The sequence below is a fragment of the Gadus macrocephalus genome, chromosome 22 (assembly GCF_031168955.1).
Source record: "Gadus macrocephalus chromosome 22, ASM3116895v1".
NCBI classification, from domain to species: domain Eukaryota; kingdom Metazoa; phylum Chordata; class Actinopteri; order Gadiformes; family Gadidae; genus Gadus; species Gadus macrocephalus.
The window spans coordinates 16,449,801-16,473,161 of NC_082403.1; the positions used below are offsets into that span (position 1 = coordinate 16,449,801).

The 23,361-nt window shown below is 47.6% G+C and overlaps 2 protein-coding genes across 5 annotated transcripts in view; one reads left to right on the forward strand and one right to left on the reverse strand.

Moving 5' to 3' along the window:
• cpsf1 (cleavage and polyadenylation specific factor 1) lies at positions 1-22,705 on the forward strand. Of its 2 annotated transcripts, XM_060043023.1 has the most exons (39): positions 1-154; positions 595-787; positions 891-918; positions 1,012-1,145; positions 1,361-1,441; positions 1,551-1,702; positions 1,821-1,967; positions 2,232-2,371; positions 2,815-2,925; positions 3,021-3,114; positions 3,648-3,735; positions 4,183-4,320; positions 5,497-5,548; positions 5,641-5,714; positions 5,810-5,884; positions 6,465-6,545; positions 7,361-7,456; positions 8,190-8,405; positions 8,494-8,635; positions 9,024-9,202; positions 9,473-9,615; positions 10,208-10,219; positions 11,042-11,222; positions 11,378-11,584; positions 12,674-12,760; positions 12,867-13,007; positions 13,116-13,268; positions 13,487-13,603; positions 14,154-14,244; positions 14,340-14,424; positions 14,822-14,963; positions 15,225-15,377; positions 15,619-15,795; positions 16,391-16,457; positions 16,544-16,591; positions 16,845-17,000; positions 17,222-17,351; positions 22,162-22,300; positions 22,484-22,705. In XM_060043023.1, exons 2-39 carry the CDS (start codon positions 644-646, stop codon positions 22,529-22,531), a joined length of 4,449 nt encoding a protein of 1,482 aa, XP_059899006.1. In that variant the 5' UTR covers positions 1-154; positions 595-643; the 3' UTR covers positions 22,532-22,705. The 2 variants fall into 2 exon arrangements, with proteins under 2 accessions (XP_059899006.1, XP_059899007.1); XM_060043024.1 differs by lacking the exon at positions 10,208-10,219.
• adck5 (aarF domain containing kinase 5) overlaps positions 22,693-23,361 on the reverse strand; it is an 8,228-nt gene continuing 7,559 nt past the window's right edge. For 2 of the 3 annotated variants that reach the window (XM_060043025.1, XM_060043027.1), the window contains one exon: positions 22,693-23,302. In XM_060043025.1, coding sequence (XP_059899008.1) covers positions 23,200-23,302 — 103 coding nt within the window. In that variant the 3' untranslated portion in view covers positions 22,693-23,199. The remainder of the gene's footprint in view (positions 23,303-23,361) is intronic. The other variant, XM_060043026.1, reaches the window with a different exon arrangement.

A 23,361-nucleotide genomic window follows, 5' to 3' on the forward strand; every position in this document is an offset into this window, starting at 1 on the left:
GAAATCGGCGGCACCGGAAGAAACGGCGCCACTTCAATACACAACACGCCTCTTTACAATGAAAACAGCGTTAACCTAGCCTGCGACTCATAGGAGATGTGCAGTCTTTAAAGGAAACCGTAGCCTGGAAAGTCAAATAAGGAATTTACCTTCGGTATGTTCAACGAAGCATTGTGTAGAAATAGCGTAAAGGTTCCTTAACCGTTTGGTGTGGTGCGCCCATACTTTAAAAGCTGGCTACATAAGCTAGCTTTATTAGCTAGGTTAGCAAGCCAAGCTACCGGTTCTTCACACACATGGGTTATTTACACTGTCACTATTAAATAATTGCTGCACACAAATATAATGTATACGTTATCGTTCAGGGCAAAGGCTATAAGAAAATATGTTTCCTTTTAGCAAGCACGCAGGTGTCGGTCACTTTTCTCAGGATTTGAGGATGAATGGGGTCGTGGTAGTATGAAAACATCGTTTGGTTGTTGCAATGGCGATCCATTGGCCGAATGCGACGTATATGTGACTACATTTATGTAAGATGACGTGAATACATGCATATAAAATATGTTTCACAGTTTTTGGTGTTCTCCATTGTAGCTCATAGTGAGGTGACTCGCCTGTCGGGTGTGGAGGTCCACTGTCCAGTATGTATGCTGTGTACAGGCAAGCACATACTCCCACTGCAGTGGAGTTCTCAGTCTACTGCAACTTCATCTCAAACAAGGAGAAGAACTTGGTTGTTGCGGGAACATCTCAGCTCTATGTCTACAGGATAATCCATGATGTGGAGGTGAAAAGGCCACTTATATTATAACTGCATTTACATTGAATTATATATATATATAAAAAAGTATTCCTTTTAAATCCTAATCAATTTGTATCATTGTTTTTAGACGACCTCAAAGGCTGAAAAGGCTCCGGGTATGTCTTCCTCTGACAAGTTTGTTATTGTCATATGTAAACGGCCATGATTTAGTCTACTTTTGGGCTGAGTTGATTCTTGTCTCATAATAGATGCCAAGACCCGGAAGGAGAAGCTGGAGCAGGTGGCATCCTTCTCTCTCTTTGGCAACATCATGTCCATGGCCAGTGTCCAGCTGTCGGGGGCCAACAGGGATGCACTGCTGCTCAGCTTCAAAGATGCTAAGGTACCAGCATCTGGGCAGTTGTACACTGAAGGGTTGGCTTTTATGTAATGTGCACTAATATACTTTCACAACATAGTCATGTCATTTATTTAATGGTAATGCTATTTTGTCATTACAATAGTGTCCAGATTGTCAAAAACAAGACAAAATATTGTCGCATACAATAAATGAAAATATATTTGTTAAATGTACCTACATCTTCTCATGTTTTATAGTTGTCAGTGGTGGAGTATGACCCAGGCACCCACGACCTGAAAACTCTTTCTCTTCATTTCTTTGAGGAGCCAGAGCTCAGGGTAAGTGGCGCTCTTGCTCTCGCTCCATTTCTCTCGCTCTGGCGCTCTTTGACCAGCTATGACCAGCTTGTGCTGCTACATTGCCCTGCTGTTGCCTTGTGTTCCTCAGGACGGATTTGTGCAAAACGTCCACACCCCCATGGTACGTGTGGACCCTGAGAACCGCTGCGCTGTGATGCTGGTTTACGGCACTAAACTGGTTGTGTTGCCGTTCAGAAAGGACACTCTGACGGATGAACAGGAGGGGGGCGTTGGCGAAGGGTACACACACACGCACACGCACACACACACGTCTCAACTCCGAAGAGTGGATATGTTTTGTTGCATAGATGTTTCTGGTGGATTTCAAACTTATGTTCTCGCTCTCTTTCTTCTCCAGGCCCAAGTCCAGCTTCCTTCCCAGCTACCTCATTGATGTCCGCGAGCTGGATGAGAAATTGCTTAACATCATCGACATGAAGTTCCTCCATGGCTACTATGAGCCCACCCTGCTCATCCTCTTTGAGCCAAACCAAACGTGGCCTGGGTGAGTTCTGCAGTGCAGTCATTTTACGTTTACTTTTTCTTTTTATTCAGCGTCTCTTGTTGCTGATGTGTTACTGCGTGCAGTATTTATGACTATTTCATGAAAACAGAAAACTCTAACTTGAGTATATTAAATATGAAAACATGGTGTTTTTAAAATCGTCATATTCAACAACACTTTAATTTCAAGAAGAAGGAAAAAACTAACTAACACTGGGTTGTAATGAGTTCATGGTCAAACTGTGTGTGTTTGTGTGTCTGGCAGCCGCGTGGCTGTGCGCCAGGACACCTGCAGCATTGTGGCCATCTCCCTCAACATCATGCAGAAGGTGCACCCGGTCATCTGGTCACTCACTAACCTGCCCTTTGACTGTACCCAGGTCATGGCTGTTCCCAAGCCCATCGGTGAGTGAGCCCTGAGGCCTTTGGTTGGAGGGCAGGGAATAAGGAAAGGATCTAGAGCATAACTTTAATAGCCCCTTAAACACAGTTACATCTAAGAGGCGCTTCACATTATGTGACCAAAAACTATTTTGATCTTAGATCAGATTTAGCAAGGATTGAATTTCGCGAGAAACATTTTAAGAAACTATTGTAATTTATTTCACCAGCAAGACATAAATTCCTTAAAGATTGTGTTGTTTCTTTATAAAGAACTGTATGCAAATCTAAAATAAACTACTCTCAAATGCTTTGAATAATTGAAACAAAGAGTTAAATGGCTGTTATTTTACGCAAAAGCAGTACAAGGTAGAATCTGTTACATTAATGTAACTCCAATGTTTTGGGTAAAGAAGTTGCCATGTTTATAATTCAACAGTCCCTTCATTATGATGCGTCCCATGCAGGTGGCGTGGTGGTGTTTGCTGTGAATTCATTGCTGTATCTCAACCAGAGCGTTCCACCATTCGGAGTTTCCCTAAATTCTCAAACGACCGGGACCACAGCCTTCCCACTGCGTGAGTGCTCTTGATCTACCATGGCTGTGTCTGTCCGTCTGCACGGGGTCAGAATACTCATCCATGAATGCTGCGCCCATATCGTCATTGTCCAGGTGTGCAGGACGAGGTGAAGATCTCCCTGGACTGCTCACAGTCCTCCTTCATCGGCCACGACAAGATGGTGATCTCGCTGAAGGGAGGTGAAATGTGAGTTTGGTGCCAAAAGGGTTAATGCTGCAAGAAATCTTTTTCAGCCACAATGCTGTGGAAAAATATAGCTCTCTTAAAAGTCCTGCGGTGATGTTGGAGATTGCAACCACCATAAAGGAACGTCTCAATAAGATTGATGTCCCTTATCAATACCCCCCTTGTAATGTAGCGACACTAGTTTACACATGGATGAAAGTGAAACGTAATGTCCGAGAGAGGGTTAAGCTTTTAGGACACTTAAGGGTCTTAAGGAAGGCCTGGAGGGAGGGGTGGGATTATTTTCTCTATGCTGTATGCTCCAATAAATAGCATACGGTGCATCTACCTCTGTATGCATTTTATCTATATTAATAATTATAATGATTCATATTTTATAATGCACCTTTCTCACAGTCAAGGGTGCGTTTACAGAGACGAGTAAATAACAGACAAAAACACATGCACATACAAGCCCAATATATTCATCCAGGCATACCTACCTACATGCATAGCTACGTACTAGTATGCATACTGACGTCCTCTTCCTCCAGCTACGTGCTGACCCTGATCACCGACGGCATGAGGAGCGTGAGGGCCTTCCACTTTGACAAGGCAGCCGCCAGCGTGCTGACCACCTGCGTGAGTGACTGACCGCTGGTATCCCAGCGTCACTGGACTGCTGGGATACAAGTCCATCTTTCAGATTCTATACTATGCGCAAAATGGCATCATCACTAATAGACCGCTTGAACTGTAAGGGGCGGTTTGGTTCTAGAACTGTCTTATAGCTATAAATGACCAAACATTGTAAGTAACTGGGATATTAATTGCAGTCTAGGTGACTGGGGTAAATGTGCACCCGTACTCATTGAATGAGAGGATTCAGAAAAAACGTTGAGACTCCGCTGGACTTAATTATGTGTACGTCACATGCACAGTACATCACATGCACTGTACTGCACCTCTTAAGGCAAACAGTCCTTCGGCTCAAAGAGAATAATGAGTGCTGGTGCTCAGCCAGTGGTCAGGTCCACTAGCCGTATGAGAAGGACGTGGTTTGCAGCGTTGCGCTCTCCCCTCCACCAGATGATGACCATGGAGCCCGGCTACCTGTTCCTGGGGTCGCGCCTGGGCAACTCTCTGCTGCTGAAGTACACGGAGAAGCTGCAGGAGGCCCCCGCCGAGGAGGGCCAGCAGGAGAAGGAGAGGGACAAGGACAAGCCGGTAGGACGCCTCGCTTATGTGGGCTCCTTCTTTCAGATAGCTCAAGTGGATCTCAGGTCCCATTCTGCTGCTCTCAGTCCGGCCCCTCTAAATTCTTTCCTAGAAATTAGGAAATGATTGGACCAATCAGCACAAGGGGGAGGGGTTCAGCTTTATGTACTGGAACAGTGAGTTCTAGTTCAGGACAAACGAGGAGCGCCACAGGGAGGATTTCAAAACAACGGCCTGAGGGAAGTTTAGCGTTCATCGGAGCAATCAAATTTATTTGAGATGGCGTAGACAACGATGTTGAAAGATGAACAAAAATGAGTACAGAAGTCTATTCATTAGTTTGTTTGATTGCAAAAAAAACACTGTAAACAGATAATCTAGTGTCTTGACGCCATTTAGCAAATAACCATTGTGTTTACAATCAATAATTAGGATCTAAGAGGGTTTCAGAGGAAATAGGTCAATTGCTATCAGAAAACACCTTCTTTGTTGCCATCTGGTGGCAGTATAGTGCAACTGTTATTGTATGACTTTGCGTCATACATTTATTTTCGCCTTGACCTTTCAATAGAGGGATCAAAATTATACGATGGGTCCTCAAGATATCTACCGGTTTGTGTCTCAACAAGTTTACATTGTCAATTCTGCATTGGATTTATTGATTGATTTAGTGATTTTGCCTAAACCTCTCCTAATCTTTTAATTAACTCAATTGGAATCAAATATTGACCCAGGTACTAATCAGATGTTGTGCTATGGCGCTATTATACTTTTGTATTCTAAAGCTATTCTAGCTTTATTCACTCTAACCAAGTTGTATCCACATTGAATATTTCACTTGCACAACAACAGGTGTTCTTCCTTTTACAAGATTACATGTGATAGCTTTTTGCATTTGTGTAGATATAGGCTAATCTATTTAATTTGGGTTGGATATTTTCAGAATAAAACTCAGAAATAGGCCTTGTGATGACAAGGTTAACATCTGGAAGGGCTCACAAGGATGATTTCTGTTTGTGTTGACAATCTGTCAGAATAATCAAGGCGTGTATCTTACCTTTATTCGTATATTGTTTTTGTACACCCCCTCTGCACCACTGAGCAGTACCAGACCTTTGAAAGGATTGCATGAAGCAGTGTTGGGTTTGATCATGTTGAATCTGTTGTGACTTTGCTTGTTGTCAGGAGGAGCCACCGAGCAAGAAGAAGAGGCTGGACACTTCGGCCAACTGGACTGGTATTTAGATGAGATCCTGTTATGTATTTGAACGATGCCTCTAGAATATAGAATTTATGAGTTTCCCGTCATTCACGTTTCACTCCTTTCAGATGAGGTGGATGAGATCGAAGTGTACGGCAGCGAGGCCCAGTCCGGCACTCAACTAGCCACCTACTCTTTTGAGGTAAAATAATTGGTTCACTTGGCTGTCATGCACCTAAATGGTCTGGATTATAGTCATAGCAATGGACCTAATTTTCCCCTTTCATTCGTCCACAGGTGTGTGACAGCATCCTCAACATTGGACCTTGTGCTAACGCCTCCATGGGCGAGCCGGCCTTCCTGTCTGAAGAGGTACAATTAACTCTAAGAATGGGTGTCTGTCCCAGCCTTCTGAGGCAGTGATTTAACCCTTTGACTGGAAATTAGTTCTTAAAAAGCGTTGTTGCACACTTTTCAATACATCTGTGTAATATAATCTGTGTAATTAATCAAAGTTATTATCGAATAACACTGATTTGTATTGGAAAGTTCCATAAAAGATAACCCAGTGAATGTCGCCTTGCATGGTTGACTCTGCCGTCGGTGTGTCAATGTGTGTATTAACCGATGTAAGTCCTAAATGTAAATGTAAATGATACGCTCATGTCTCAATGTGTTTAACTGACGAACGGATACTTTAGTACTGCGAGATGTTTATTAGCAATCAACTCTTTGATGTAAACAAAGTCAACTGAAACCATTTCAGCAGTCTTTCTCTGTATGGTTGAATAGTATTGCATTGACATGTTACTCAGTCGTAGTACTTGGAAGGGAGGGGGGGGTGTCACCACCTCATTATTTTCTTCTCGCTCCGCAGCAGTGCTGAGGTCATCTGCGTGGTTTTATTTCATTACTGTGTAAAGGAATTCACCGCGCCCCTATCTGTCCTCAGTTCCAGAGCAACCCCGAGCCTGACCTGGAAGTCGTGGTGTGCTCTGGTTTCGGCAAGAATGGTGCTCTGTCTGTGCTTCAGGTAAATATCGTACCGCACTGCAATATGCACCCGCGTGTCTGTGTGTGTGTGTGCGTGTGTGTGTGTGTGTATAGACAGATGATGCCGCACTGTGGCTCCAACGTGCAGTGGCGAGGGCCGTCCGCTGCAGGTTGAGCCATGCTGGTGCTACACTAAGCTAAAGCCTGGGTTACCAGGGCAGGCTCAGAGAACGACGGGCCTGCTTGTAACACCCCAGGGACAGCATCGGCAGGCTGCCACCAAACATGCTCTTTCAATGATGCAGTCGTGATGATTAACGCCCGTCATTTCAGTGTTGGAACGCTCATCGAGTGTCTTTTGTAACACAACGGAGGTTCTCTGGACCAGGAGAGCAGGTTATGTCATTCTACTAATTAAGCCAATGTGTTAATTTGCGGCAAACTCTGAATAGATTTAAACTCGTTTGAGTGGGTGGTAGCTGCTCTTGGCACGTAGGTGATTATTATCAAGCAACACAAAGTTATCAAGCAACACAATCTGTGTTATTTACATATTAACAAGTTAATAAGGTAATGGGGGGCAAGACAAATTGTAGGATTGTGTGTGATCTTGCGAGGACAACAAAACCCACAAGGCAGATTTGTATTGTTTTTGTGGTTCGTAGGCTTACAGGCTAGACAGAGTGAGCCTGATTTATAGAGCGGCTTGTTTCAATAAGGACGCAAATTAACTCTGTAAAATTGTATTCCTCTGGTGGTATTTGTACTTATGAGACCCCCCCCCCCCCCAAACCTGTTTGCCTGCCTCTTGATGTTCCTCTCTCTCCTGCGGGGGGCATGTGGTGGTCTAACCAGAGGAGCATCAGACCTCAGGTGGTCACCACCTTCGAGCTGCCTGGCTGCCACGACATGTGGACGGTCATCTCCAACGAGGCCAAAGACGACAAAAAGGTAGCCGGGTTTGGATCACTTCCTTCACACGATTTATTGAGTCCTCCTACCCCTCACACCCCTCCTACTTATTGTCTGTCGTACGTCCTGGCACTTACTGTACGCACATATTGTATGTCTTACTTGGTCATAGGACTTGGTCGTGCAGCATCTTATCCTAGCTATCTTTGTTGTGTAACCTAGCGATTGTTAGTGCTTTGCACTTGGCTCTAAGAACAGCCCTATTGTACCGAGTCCGACAGAGATGTATTGTTTCTCCTTCTTCTGACAAATGTACTTTTTGTAAATCCCTTTCAATAAAAGCGTATATGTATGTAAATGTAGTATAATGTAAATGTATTCGAAAGTTAACTTTTACAATAGAGCTGACGTATTGTTTATTGGGGGGGCAGTTAGTTTAAGGGTCGAAAAGGATCACAATATCTCTGATCTGCTATTATTGCATAAGGACAAATCAAGGTGTCACTCATAGCACGAATTATGGATCTGTTCCTTTTTATGTACTAAGGCACAGGTAGCAGACTAGTCTAGGCAAGTTGCTATGCCCTGATGCATAATGGGACAGACCCATGATTAAGGAAAAGAGCAACAATGAATGGAAACTGGTTTCAGTCAAGATTTTTAGTAAAGAAATACCAAAATATCGGTATATTTACACGTATAATCAGACAACTTGACCAGGACTCGTATTCATGTAATCATGTATTTATGTATCGTGTATTAAACCAACCAGCCGGCGAAAAAGGAAGATTCAGGGGACGGAGGCGAGAAGGAGGTGTCGGAGCGCGGGGAGGGGGAGGATGAGGAGGAGGAGGAGGGCGAGGCCGGCGAGGAGAAGGAGCAGGCGGGGAAGGAGGAGCAGGGAGCCAAGGAGGAGGAGAAGCCCGCGGAGGAGGAGGACAAGAAGAAGCACGGCTTCCTCATCCTGAGCCGCGAGGACTCCACCATGGTACGCACGCGCACAATGGAGACGCATCCACCGCTTGGATTGGCCTCGCAACATGTCACTCCAACCGTGCGCACCCTCCCCCCTGCAGATCCTGCAGACGGGCCAGGAGATCATGGAGCTGGACACCAGCGGCTTCGCCACGCAGGGGCCCACCGTGTTTGCGGGCAACATCGGGGACAACAAGTACATCATCCAGGTGTCGCCCATGGGCATACGCCTGCTGGAAGGAGGCAAGTCCACACGTGGTTCTGATTGAACCTGGAGAAGTCATTTTAGTGCCATTTGTTAGAAATGCTATAGCCATCGATAAGCTTTACTCTGTGATATGCTCTCTTACAATACGAGTTTCTGTATGAGACGATACAGAATTAAGATGGCTCCCGACCATTTCTGACCAATAAGGGCATTCCCCCCCCCCCCCCCTGATTGGTCCGGGAAGCCATCTTGCCGGTCAATCACAGGTGTGAAATGCAATCTTGGTGGGGAAGCATAACGAGGGATGCGATCCAGTTTAGTTTAGTCTCAAAGATCTCTACCTCTTCTGCTCTCTCTCTACAACTCAAACCTCACCCGCAGCAGCTTTGACTGTTGTAATCAATCTCTTCCGTTTGCCACCAGTGACCCAGCTGCACTTCATCCCTGTGGACCTGGGGTCCCCCATCGTGCACTGCTCCGTGGCCGACCCCCACGTCGTCATCATGACGGCGGACGGCGCGGTCACCATGTTCGTGCTGAAGAGCGACTCGTACCTGGGCAAGACACACAGGCTGGCCCTGCAGAAGCCCCACATCTCCACCGTGAGTCCCCGGGCGTCTCCTCTCGTCGGCCCCCACCTCCATATCATCTCGTGATTTTATGAATTCAGTAGAGTTCCACTCCAACTCTCCTTTTTACATGAGTTATTATTCTCTTATGATTATTCCTACATTTCTCTCTCTCTGTGCATCTTTCTCTCTCTTGCCCTCTCTCTCTTGCCCTCTCTCGCTCTCTCGCACTCTCTCTCGCTCGCTCGCACCCTCTCTCTCTCTCGCTCCCTCTCTCTCTCTCGCCCTCCTCCTCCTCTGCAGCAATCTCGTGTGATCTCGCTGTGTGCGTACCGCGACGTGAGCGGGATGTTCACCACGGAGAACAAGATGGTGAGCTGCCCGGTCCGGGACGACACGGTGTGCCGCAGCCTGTCCGAGTCCGAGACCGTCTTCCAGGAGCTGAGGTGAGTCCAGGCCTTGAGTCAGCCTGCGCCTTAAAGTGGAGGACCCACAATCACCTGTTTTGTTTTTGAGCGTCGTAATAAGTCTTATATGATCTTCAACATAGCGTCATTTTATCGCTGTGACTAAAATAAGACATTTGGAGAAAGCGGGTGTAAAAATCCTATGTTTTGCTCTGCAACCAATTTATGAACTCTTTACTCTTCGGCAAACTCAAGTGGCGTTCTTAACCAGATGTTGAAGTGCCTCTGAATAGGCACTTCAACATCACGCCTCGTTGTCTGTGTAGAGGTCTGTCTGAGGTGGTTGATGTTGATGGTGCATCCGAAAGAGAGAGTTAAAGAGCACCTATTATGCTTTTCGACTTTTATGACCTATAAACGTTATTATAATGATTTATGGTCATGTTTAACCATACTAAAGTGTCAAATAATGAGGTACATGCATTTAGACGTGTTCCCTGCTGACCGTCTGGGGTGGCTGTGCAGAGCGCTAAACACTAGGGACGCCGGTCGCCATTCACTTGTTCAAATTTCCGGGATTTATCTATGTACAACAATCCGGATTTTCCATTCATGGTAATGCCCTTCGCAGGTCTTCCGGAAGGTAACCAAACACAACGGATTGGGGTTGGCAGGAGGGGGGCGAGGGGGCGGAGAAGGACGAAGCCGAGTCTTGACAGAGAATGCTGAAAGCGCCCAGATGAGAGGAAGAATTTCCTGAAAATCAACATAGTTTTTTGGCTGTGATTCGTGTCAGGTTTCTCTATCGGATTCATAAATAAGAAATGAAGACTAGAAAAGTATAATAGATCTTTAAGCTTCTCGGACACTCATTGGTTAATTGTGTAACACCACGGTGGTGTTGGTGGTGCCAGAGTTTCCTCGGGCACGACTAGGGTACTGAAGCAACCCTATTTAGTATTATTTACAACATGCCTTGGTAAATGCTTCGATTTTGGATTTTAATTGTATATTCAAAATCCTTGGCCAAAATTCATATCAACACATTAAAAAGCACAAAACAAACTTGAAAACCAGTCGTTTATGGTTTGCTTGATTAGTCCTATAAATGCAGAGAAGGACTTTTGTGCTTTGTGTTGACAATATTTGGGGTCTGATTAAGTATAGAACATATGGGGTTGGATTTGTCTCAGCAGAATAAGATCTGTGTGTACATTTGAAATCCCTGTTCACATGTGTAATCAGTTTGATAATATATTGCCGTGTGACCAGACTATCCCTTCATACATTTGTAATCTTTCCGTACAACGACACTCCGTGTGTAGTACAGAGTGTACGTGTTTATCTGTCAATTCAAAACCATCTCACACAAGAAAGAATTGTCTCCCATTAGAAAAGCTCAACGGGGTGACCAAAACAGTACACAACATTCACTCAGAGTGTGTGTGTTTGTGTGCGTTCCTAGCCACTCGCTGGATGACGAGGAAGAGATGCTGTACGGAGACTGCAACGCGGAAATGGCGGCGAACCGGGACGACCCCAACCGCGGCTCCTCCGCCTCGGCGCCGCCCGGGGGCGAGGGGGGCGGGGACAAAGCCGAGCCCACCCACTGGTGCATGATAGTCCGCGAGAACGGCGTGATGGAGGTACCGCCCACTCGCACACACTCGCACGCCTTGAACCATCGCTATGGGTGCACGATACTGCGCACTAACGATCATGGAAAGCCATGTGTCATTGATCGTACAAGCTAAAGAGAATCCTGGATCTAAATGCCTTGTAACCTCTCCTTGTTCTCCAGATCTACCAGCTCCCCGACTGGCGTCTGGTGTTCCTGGTGAAGAACTTCCCCGTCGGCCAGAGGGTGTTGGTGGACAGCTCCTCGGGCCAGTCGGCCACGCAGGGGGAGGGTAAAAAAGAGGAGGTGACGCGGCAGGGGGAGATCCCTCTGGTCAGGGAGGTGACCCTGGTGTCGCTCGGCAACAACCACACCAGGCCCTACCTGCTGGTAAGTCCAGATGAAGGGAAACAGGGAAACACTCTTCCTACTGTGCTACTCAATCGAATAATTGTACATTCTATATATTAGAATATATATTTATAGATGGCAGAGATGTGGACTCGAGGCACATGACTTGGACTCGAGTCATGATTTTGATGACTTCAGAATCGACTTGACAAAATTACGCATGACTTGCGACTCGACTTAGACTTGACTGCTATTGACTTGAGACTTGACTCTGACTTTGCCCCTTTGACTTGTAATGACTCGATGCGTCAAAAACATTTATTTTTTTATATAGCTAACATATTTCCTGCCTGGAGGGCTAGACACCAAAGACGCATTCACTTCCATGAAAAAAAACAGCGAGCGAAGACAAATCTACACTTGTATCTTCAATAATATCAAAACGAAATTTCGATATAATTTATACTTTAACCCTAACCCTACTACTACTACAATTCAAACCCACCGTCCACTCTCACATCTCCTCTGAGACAACATAAGATTTCCGCACATGCACATATAACAGATTTGAAGACAGAAACAATGAACATATTATAACTGTATTGATAAGAAATTACACTGTACATTAGAGTGATATGCTGAAATTATGATCAATAGCCTAATAATGACATTACGGTAAGTAAAAATACATGGTGACTTGTTCAGGACTTAAAAAAGTTTGGGACTTGGACTCGACTTGGCTCTGGTGTGACTTTGACTTGGACTCGACTTGGCTCTGGTGTGACTTTGACTTGTTCTCGACTTGCCTTTCCCTGTCTTGACTTGGGACTCTACTCGGGACTTGCCAAACGGCGACTTTGTACCATCTCTGATAGATATGTCGATATATATTGCATTCTATATAATGAGCAGAAAATACAGGAGGATTGACCTTTGGATCACTTGGGACTTGATGGTATTAGGCTAGAGAGACAAATCCCACTATCCAGCTGGGTGCAGCAGTGCAGGCGCAGAGGGGGAACCCGAAAGAGAGTCTGCTGATTCAGACCAGTGACCATCACCCCAGCAGTGCAGCGTGGGAAGGCCCCTGATGCGTCTCACTGTGAAGCATTCCCCTTTGTGCCGCAGGTGCACGTCGACCAGGAGCTGCTCATCTACGAGGCCTTCCCTTACGACCAGCAGCAAGCCCAGAACCTCAAAGTGCGCTTCAAGAAGGTAAGGGCCCCCCAGTCCGTGGACGTCTCGGACCACAGCCGCCGCTGGAGACCGAATGGTTCATCTCCTCCCGTTTTAATTAAAACATCCCCACCGTTCTGCCTAGATGCCCCACAACATCAACTTCCGGGAGAAAAGGTCAAAGGTCAGGAAGGAACGGCGGGCCGACGGCGGGGAGGACGGCGTGGTCGTCAAGAGCCGAGTGGCCCGGTTCCGCTACTTTGAGGACATCTCGGGGTACTCTGGGGTAAGGCCTGGGTTCCTGCCTCGCCGTTGTCTTTAAACGACGAGGTCTCGCTCGCTCGCGTGACAAGGGGACCCTGGCTGACCTGCTCTCTCCTCCCCTCGGCTCCAGGTGTTCATCTGCGGGCCGTCCCCTCACTGGATGCTGGTGACGTCGCGCGGCGCCCTCCGCCTGCACCCCATGACCATCGACGGCTCCATCGAGTCCTTCTCCCCCTTCCACAACATCAACTGTCCCAAAGGCTTCCTGTACTTCAACAAGCAGGTGAGCACCCGTGCGCACGCACACACGGAGGTCCGCAGGCACCTGCCTCTTCACTGTACCAAGTAGGGATACTTTAGTTATACATTTAACTATTATTATATATTTTTGTGCCAAACAATATACAGTTATCTCCACTCAGGAGGAAGTACTAGGTATGTCATTGGATCAAGTACAATGTGTGTGTGTGTGTGTGTGTGTGTAATCCCCCCCGTCGACAGGGAGAGCTGCGGATCAGTGTGCTGCCCACCTACCTGTCCTACGACGCCCCGTGGCCCGTCCGCAAGATCCCCCTGAGGTGCACCGTGCACTACGTCTCCTACCACGTGGAGTCCAAGGCAAGACACGCATTCACTCGTTCACACATTCACTCGTTCACTCATTCACACATTCACTCATTTACACATTCAGTCATTCATGCATTCAAGCAAAACACACAAGGGGCGCCCTGGTGGTTAACGGGGGAGAGAGCGTACCATCAAGGCCCCTGACCGCAGCGACCCGGGTTCAATTCCTGCACGTGGTCCTTTCCTGCATGTCCTCCCAAATCCTCCTGTCTTACTCACTCTACAATAAAAAGGAGAAAACCTTCAAAGATAAATCTTAAATTGTTCCTTTTTTTCCTTTTCTTTTTTAAAGCATACTCACGCATCACTTGCAATTGCTGGATACAGTTAGTAACTCACCGACCCGCAAAGTACCAACAGTGTGGAGACACTTAACGCACTTCTCATGACTCCACACTCCCCAGCTCACCCCTCTTCATAGTCTGACTCACCGTTCTACTGTTTGAGTGTGTTGGACAGGAAGAGGAAGACACATGTATGGGAGCCGTTTCCAACGCTGCGTTGAGTTGACTGTCCTGCTTGTTGTGTGGATGCCCCCCAGGTGTACGCCATATGCACCAGCATCAAAGAGCCCACCACACGCATCCCCCGGATGACGGGGGAGGAGAAGGAGTTTGAAACCATAGACAGAGGTAAGACCGCGGCACTCGTCACCCTTGTCCCAGCGTAGTCTGTGGAGGCCGGAGTCTTTGGTTTGAACCTGTCTCTTGTGTCCGCCCGCCTGTAGACGACCGCTACATCAACCCGCAGCAGGAGAAGTTCTCCATCCAGCTCATCTCCCCGGTCAGCTGGGAGACCATCCCCAACACGCGGTAAGAGAGGGCCCATACGGCGGTCCAGCACAGCCCCACCTCCTCCGTCAGGCCAGGGGATTCACTGTTGTCTACCAGTGAACGATGATGATAATAATAATACGCAATTAGTCCTCTTACGGAAAAAACCTAACCAATATTTTGAACTTCCAAACACAAGAAGACGACCCAGGCCATTAATGACAACATATGGTAGAGCCTGTCTCAGAAGTGTTGTTTCAAAGAGTGGCATCCCCACTCATCCACTGCTTACAGAAGATGTGCCCAGGACCATTAGCTTCGGTGTACAAACCAGGGCTAGTTCCCTTTGCAGTGGGTTGGCTGAGAGCGATGCCATTGGGCAGCCCAGCGTTTGTTCATAGAAGGTGTATGACCGAGGTGTTCTCCGTCACGGCAGGATTGACCTGGAGGAGTGGGAGCACGTGACCTGCATGAAGACGGTGGCCCTGAAGAGCCAGGAGACGGTGTCGGGCCTGAAGGGCTACATCGCCGCCGGCACCTGCCTGATGCAGGGGGAGGAGGTCACCTGTCGGGGCAGGGTGAGTCCCTGCTGCTGCTGCTGCTGCTGCTGCTGCTGCTGCTGCTGCTGCTGCTGCTGCTGCTGCTGCTGCTCTACCACCACAGCCCCTACCCCACCGCACTGCCCCACAGCCTACCTTAAAGCCTTCCCCACCACACTGCCCCACAGCCTACCTTAAAGCCTTCCCCACCGCACTGCCCCGCTGCAAGGTTTTAGCGGTAGGCCAAAATCCCCCAGATGTACGATAAGTGTGTCACTCTGTATCTCCGCCTCCTGGTAGATCCTGATCCTGGACATCATCGAGGTGGTGCCGGAGCCGGGCCAGCCCCTGACCAAGAACAAGTTCAAGACGCTGTACGAGAAGGAGCAGAAGGGCCCGGTCACAGCGCTGTGCCACTGCAGCGGCTTCCTGGTCTCCGCCATCGGGCAGAAGGTGCGGCCACCTCTTGTTTTCCTCCGAGTCCTGCATGTGTTAAAGCGCCGTGCGCCACAAAATAGAAGAGTTTCTGTGCTCTCTCGATCGTCAATGACCTCCTCTTTGAGCCTAGCAGCAACTCGTTTTAGTCACTTGCATTTCACCGCAACCTTTTTATCATTGCGTGGTTCCATCGTGGGCTTTCTATTCTTTTGGCGCTCCGACCGATTCCACCCTCCCGGTCGTCCTCCTCCCACAGATCTTCCTGTGGAGCCTGAAGGACAACGACCTCACGGGCATGGCCTTCATCGACACGCAGCTCCACATCCACCAGATGTTCAGCATCAAGAACTTCATCCTGGCGGCGGACCTCATGAAGAGCGTCTCGCTGCTGCGCTACCAGACGGAGAGCAAGACCCTCTCCCTCGTTAGCCGGGTGGGTGGCATCACAACTGTTGGAATGGTGTTGAATAGGCGTTCTCGTTGTTAATGTGCATCGGTAGCCTCCTCCTTTTGGGTACATCGAGCTGTTGTGGTTTATTTGAATGATTTACGCTCACGTTCAAAAGTTTGGGGTCACCCAGACCAGTTCATGTTATCCATGACTTTTTACACTTTTATTAAGGTGTCCAGCTGTGCTAACACAATTGCACAAGGGTTTTCTAATCATCAACTAGCCTTTAAACACGATTAGCTAAACAATGTACCATTAGACCACAGGAGTGATGGTGGTGGGAAATGGGCCTCTGTGCACCTATGTAGATATCCCATAAAAAATCTGCCGTTTCCAGCTAGTATCGTCCTTTTACCACACTAACAATGGCTAGACTCTATTTCTGATTAATTTCATGTTATCTTCATTGAAAAAACAGTAGTGTACACGGGAACATCGTCGCTGAACTGAAACCAAATGGTCCTGAAGAGAAAAGCCTGACCGTTCCAGATTGTGTTAACTCTGTTTTAATCAAATCCAGAGCCCAGTTCTACCGTCAGTCTTCCTGACCTACTTCCTGTTTATTTGTTTGTAACAGGACGCAAAGCCCTTGGAGGTTTACAGCATTGAGTTCTTGGTGGACAACAACCAGCTGGGCTTCCTGGGTAACGTTGTATTCAGCTATAGAGCTAAACATCAGTTAACTATTATGAAGTATGAGTGATCTCATGGATTCTTTCTCTGACTTTAGTGTCGGACCGAGACAAGAACCTTTCGGTCTACATGTATCTACCTGAAGGTAAGGCTGTGAGGCTGATACTCACTCTATCGCTGTTTTAATAACCAAACTACTATTGTTAAGCAAAATAAACCTAAGCATGATACATTATTCAGATATGCTTGGAAAATAAAAGCTAATACTGAGTTGAAGAAAGTCTGCATACGTCGGCCTAGTTGTATGCTTATGTTAAACGTATGCACACACACACGGGTTGCCCACTCACAGCCCTGTACTGCGTGCCACTCAACTGGGTTTGTTGTGGGGTTGCCAGCTAAGGAGAGCTTCGGGGGCATGCGGCTGCTGCGGCGGGCCGACTTCAACGCCGGCGCCAACGTCAACACCTTCTGGAGGATGCCCTGCAGGGGGTCCCAGGACGTGGCCAGCAAGAAGACCCTCACCTGGGACAACAAGCAGATCACCTGGTTCGGTATGTGGCTCTGGCTCTCTCTCTCACTAGCTCCCTCTCTCTCTGGCTGGCCCTCTCTCTCTTGCTCTCGCTCTGATCGAACCCAAACGTTTGACCCCAAAAAGAAAGTTGTGTGTGTAGAAGAATGCCCGGCTTCCTGAACCCTTATGTTAAAGTCTATTCTCCAGTGCTTCATCCGTACTCTGGAAGTGTAACCTGTGAGTGTCGCTGTGCTTCCTCAGCCACGCTGGACGGAGGACTGGGCCTGCTGCTCCCCATGCAGGAGAAGACGTACCGCCGACTGCTCATGTTGCAGAACGCCCTGAACACCATGCTGCCCCACCACGCCGGCCTCAACCCCAAGGCCTTCAGGTACACACACATGAAACATCACTTATGAAAGGATTCGGCCGCTTTGCGAAGACCACAGGTTCATTGTTGACATTTTTTATTCCCAGATCAGCAATTTTGTTTTTAGCTCACCCCCTCTTGTCCAACACAAGTACGTACATACCAACTGCCCAGGCTAGGTAGCTTCCTCCAATAGTGCCCACAAATGATCAGAGCCACACATTTGGTTCTGTGTTGACGCCCCACTGTGAATCCTCACTGACTCAGAGACTCTGGCGTGCAGTTAGAGTTCAGAGTAGTTTGGATTATTAGCCGAAATGCAGAGTTGTGTCAAATCACTGAATGGTGCAGCTGTCTTCATATAGGGAACTCCTAAAAGGAGTTCAATGTCTCATCAACAGAGGGCCTAGTAGTTAGATAGAATAGAATAGATAGAATAGAAAGCCTTTTATTGTCATTGCACGAGTGAAGTACAACGAAATTTTTAGTAAGCTTTCCCAATTGGTGCATTCGAGAAAATAAATAATATATAAATAGAACAAGAACAACAGTATACCAAATAGAAATGTAAATAATGTAAAATAAATAATAAAGTAAAATAAAGTAAAGTACAATACAGCAGTGGGAGGTTAGGGGGGGGTCAGTCAGTCGGGGGTCAGTGCATGTGTGTGTTCAGGGTGGATACAGCTTTAGGGAAGAAGCTGTCTCTGAACCGTGAAGACCTGGTTCTGATGGACCTATAGCGCCTGCCAGAGGGCATCAGGTCAAACAGGTGAAAGCCAGGGTGGGAGCTGTCCTTTATGATTCTCTCCGCTCTGCTTAGGCAGCGGGAGATGTATATGTCCTTCAGGGAGGGGAGGGGGCAGCCAGTGATCCTCTGTGCGGTGTTTACCACTCCCTGGAGTTTCTTCCGCTCTGCCTCAGTGCACTGTGAAAACCACACTGAGATACAGAACGTCAGAAGACTCTCGATGGTGGAGCGGTAGAAGGTCACCAGCAGCTTCTCTCCCACGTTGTTCCTCCTGAGCACCCTGAGGAAGTGAAGCCGCTGCTGAGCCTTCTTGACGACCGCCACCGTGTTGGCAGTCCAGGAGAGGCCAGCAGAGATCATGGTGCCCAGGAAGCGGAAGGTGTGGACTCTCTCTACACAGTCCAGGATGATCTCCTTAGTTTTTGCGATGTTCAATGCCAGGTTGTTGTCTGAACACCACGATGTTAACTTCAGGATCTCATCCCTGTAGGCAGACTCGTCTCCCTCTGAGATCAGTCCAACCACCGTTGTGTCGTCCGCGAACTTCACTATGGTGTTGCTGAGGTGGGTGGGACTGCAGTCGAAGGTGTACAGAGAGTAGAGGAGTGGGCTCAGCACACACCCCTGTGGAGAGCCTGTGCTGAGGGTGCGGGTGGAGGAGAAGTGGGGACCGAGTTTCACCTTCTGGGGTCGATTTGTGAGGAAGTCACTAATCCAGGAACAGGTGAGCGGGTCGAGACCCAGAGCTGACAGTTTGCAGACCAGGATAGCCGGGATGATGGTGTTGAAGGCTGAGCTGTAGTCAATGAAGAGCATCCTGACGTAGCTCTCCCGGTGTTCCAGGTGACTCAGCGCAGCATGAAGGGCTATGGCAATGGCGTCCTCGTGGATCTGTTCGCTCTGTAAGCGAACTGGTGAGGATCTAAGGTGGGGGGGAGGAAGGCTTTTATGTGGTGTAGGACCAGCTGCTCGAAGCACTTCATAATGATGGGTGTGAGTGCTACTGGGCGGTAGTCATTTAGAGTGACCGGTGCCGATTTCTTGGGTACGGGGATGATGGTGGAGGACTTCAGACAGGCTGGGATGAAGGCCTGTGTCAGGGAGAGGTTGAAAATTGTTGTGAAGACCTGTGAGAGCTGGTCAGCACAGCCCTTGAGGACCTTCCCAGGAAGTCCGTCTGGTCCGGCAGCTTTCCTGGGGTTGACTCCACTAAGCACACGTCTCACATCCTGCACCTGTACAGTCAGTGAGTGGGTGCTGTGAGCTGGTGGGGGCTCGGGTGGTGATGAAGCTGAGGTCTGTGATGTCCTTGATGTCTCGAAGCGGGCAAAGAAGAAGTTCAGTTCTTCTGCCAGCGAGATACTTGAGTTCACAGTTGTGGTGTTGTGTCCCCTGTAGTTTGTCAACTGTTGAATGCCTTGCCACACCTGCCGTGGGTTGTTTTCAGAGAGGTGATCCTCTATTTTCCTCCTGTAGTCCGCCTTTGCCTTCTTAATTCCCCTCCTCAGGTCGGCTCTAGCAGCGCTGTACTGCTCTCTGTCTCCAGACCTGAAGGCGGTGTTGCGGACCTTGAGGAGCGTCCGGACCTGGCTGGTCATCCAGGGCTTCTGATTGGGGAACACACGAATGCGTTTGTCCACTGTGACGTTTCCCACGCAGAACTTGATGTAGGAAAGTACAGATTCTGTGTGGACAGCCAGGTCCTGGTGTTTAAAAACATCCCACTCGGTGTGTAGGAAACAGTGTTGTAGTTGGGAAAGTGCATCCTGAGGCCACGTGGTGATGGTTTTGGTCTGTAGTGGTGCACTTCTCCTGAGAGGGGTGTATGCAGGGGTAAGGAGCAGAGAGAGGTGGTCTGACTGGCCTAAGTGAGGTAGTGGTATGGCTCTGTAAGCATGTTTAATGTTGGTGTAAACATGGTCCAATGTGTTTTTCCCTCTGGTCGGACACTTCACGTGCTGATAAAACTTCGGCAGGACAGACTTTAAGTTTGCCTGATTAAAATCACCAGCTATGATGTGAACACCGTCAGGGTGAGCACGCTGCTGAGTGTTTATGGCTTTTAGCAGTAGAGAGAGAGCTATGCCAACGTTGGCATCGGGAGGAATGTAAACAGCCGTGATTAGCACTACTGTTAACTCTCTGGGCAGAAAAAATGGGCGACATTTAACTGTAATGTACTCTAAGTCCGGGGAGCAGTGTGTGTCTATAGTTGTTGTATTTATAGACCAGCTGTTGTGTATAAAGATGCACAAACCACCTCCTCTGCTCTTACCGGAGTCTTTGTTGCGATCCCAGCGGTGGACGGTGCGCCCCCCCAGCTGTACGGCTGCGTCCGGGATCGACGGGTGAAGCCATGTCTCGGATATTACAGACACGCAACAGTCTCGTACATAGCGGTTACCGTTGGCGAGTAGTTCCAGCTCGTCCATTTTGTGTGTCAGAGATCTTGCGTTGGAGAGGAACATACTCGGTAGAGGAGGCTTATGTGGGTCTTTCCTCAGTCTTGCCAGGAGGCCGGAGCGACGTCCCCGCTTCTGCTTCCTCTCCCTTCTCCGTCGGCGCCGCCTGCCGCAGCTGATTACGATCCACGGAGAGCCTGGTGGTCTCGCTATCTCGTCCGGGATGTTGTTGTGGCAATGAAAGTCGGCTGTGACCGGTGATTTTCTGTGGAAACCCACGTCCAGTAAAGCCTGTCTACTGTAGCAATTGTTTCCTTGCGTAGTAGACACAAACAAAAACGTAAATAAAAGCATAAAAAACAAATAAAGCACCGAAAGGGAAGAGCCGTTATAAGCCGCTGCGACCGTGCGCGCCGCCATGGCAACAATATGGCCTGGCATCGCCAGATTAACTGCAAACTGCAATTAGTCTGGACCCTCTCGGTTCATTTTCGATTTTCCAAAGGGCCTAACCGACGGGCAGACCAAAAGGCCCCTGGACAGGCCTACCCCAATCACGGCCATCTTTCTCCTCAACAAAAGCTTTAAGTGCAATCGGTTGTTCTTCTTTGAGTGAAAATACACCACAGTTTTTCTTTTATAACGGAATCAACAGAATAATAACGGAATCAAAAGGGCGTTCCACAGCCGCGGCCGGCCTCCCTGCTGGTGAACGTGCCTCTACGGCGCTCTTCTCTTCGTCATCCCAGATCATATCAGATGAATGGTTGTGGTCGGTCCGTCCATCTTGTACTGGGCAGAAATCTTTTTGATTGGGAGGGGAGCCAGAACTTTTCTGCAGAGCAAATGAAACATGAGCTGGCGAGGTTGGTCTGGTTCACAGGCCTGAGGATGGCAGCACTTCAGAGCAGCAGGTCTTGCTGCTCTGATTAGTAGGGCTATCCAATTGCGTCCAGAGGCATTTTTCAGCACCCGTTGATGACGCCCCTTGGCAATCTAAAATTATTTAAAGGTTGTATCAGCGATTCTAGGCTAAAACATAAATGATCACATTCATCTGATCTTTCCTCATGATCCGATGGCTGCCCGCCCCATAAGCAGGCCGTCAAAAAAAACGCGTCTCTGGAGGCTGCCTATGCCCCGAGATCCCACACAAAAACAAATGGTACTACCAACCACTCAAAACCCAAATAAATAGTATTCCAACAAATCACCGACAAGGGGTGGGTGTTCTGGGGTTTTGCGCTGCGATCATGATAGTTTTACTGGATGCACGAAATGCGGAAGGGAGGGGTGTGCTGGCTGTTTGTTTGGGATCTCGCTTCAAATACCAACAGAAGTGACGTCACCCAACATCGCCGATACAACCTTTAAGGTTCCTGACCAAAACACATTTGTGAATTAGTCCGCCGTTATGTGTACCCTCATATTAAAATAGTACAGTCCTATTGTACTGCACAACCTAGCTGCGTAAAAAAAAATACAAGGCGGAGTGCAGAGTAACCATAGGGATTGGAAAAAGTTCATGGTTCAATCAAGCAGTGTGCACATACAAGTGCTTCATATTAAACAGCAGTGTTACAGCAAAGTGTGTTCCCACACTTTATTTTACAGTGATCTGCAGTTGACACCAATGACTGTAAAACAGTGTTTAACCGAGGCGCGTGGTGTGCTCCAGAATGCTCCACAGCGACCGGCGGACGTTGCAGAACGCCGTGCGCAACGTGCTGGACGGGGAGCTGCTCAACAAGTACCTGTACCTCAGCACCATGGAGCGCAGCGAGCTGGCCAAGAAGATCGGCACCACGCAGGACATTGTGAGTATGAGCTGGAGCCCAGCACTCTGTTTTGGGGGTCGATTTAAATAGGCACTGTAAGGAATTGTTAGAAGTGCCATACCAATAAGCAGAGGGTGAGGAAAGTGCTCAGTGAACACAACAATAGTGGAGATAGGGGGTGTAGTGTTTGAAACTTTTTTTATAATTGTCATTTCTCCCCAGATCTTGGATGACCTCCTCGAGATTGACAGAGTAACGGCTCACTTCTGAGCTACAACATTCCCATGTCCGCATATTCCCACCAGCCATTTATTTTATAGTAAAAGAATATGAAATGAAGAAAAAAAGAGTCCGTTTTTTTTGTGAACATGAATTGTGTAAACAAATTCTTTTTCAATATTTTGTACACAAATTGATGATTAAACTCAATCTCAGAATCCTGAATTTTGTTCTTTATTTGTATGATGTGCATAGTCAGATGAGTGCCATCGAGGAAAAGGCTTCACATGTTGAAATACAAATTGAAATGAAAACATTGCCTCTTGTTATTTGCATCAAGGTTTTAAATGATATCTGACATAAAACATAACACATCACTGGAGAAAATGTTCTCCAACGACAAATTTCCTGAAGTTTTATTTAAAAAAGGTTTGCCTAGAATTGGAGACTAAAATACAAAATAAAGTTAAATAGATTAGCTAAACATAAAATTGTACATTATGGTAAAAACATTAAACGTCTGTCGATCAGTTGGGAGCAATTCTCCTATAATATTAAAAAAAGTGAGCTCTTCACAGCCTTGAGTACATTCCTAGCGATGCCCATGGACTATCACAATGGGATCTGGTGAAAAATCAAGGCAATTCTGCCTTGTTCTTCATGCAGTGTTGTCCTTGCGTTGTGACCAATATTCTCTGGTCCTTAGGTGTCCACTCCCTCTACCTCAGGTACTCGTACGCCTCAGCATCCAGGGACAGCAGACCAAAATAGGACAGCAGGTTCACAAAGGATCGCGTCAGACTCATCATTGCCATCTCGGAACTGAAAGAAATAAACATAATTCCAATCTTATCTAAATGACATCTAGAATCAGAACTCTA

What these genes read in the sequence shown, in the direction of transcription:
- cpsf1 (XM_060043023.1), top strand. Translation starts at nt 644, where the DNA reads ATGTATGCTGTGTACAGGCAAGCACATACTCCCACTGCAGTGGAGTTC. An exon ending in TTGAGGAGCCAGAGCTCAGG is followed by an intron (nt 1,442 to 1,550) that starts GTAAGTGGCGCT and finishes TGTGTTCCTCAG; the next exon opens with GACGGATTTGTGCAAAACGT. An exon ending in CACTTCGGCCAACTGGACTG is followed by an intron (nt 5,549 to 5,640) that starts GTATTTAGATGA and finishes CACTCCTTTCAG; the next exon opens with ATGAGGTGGATGAGATCGAA.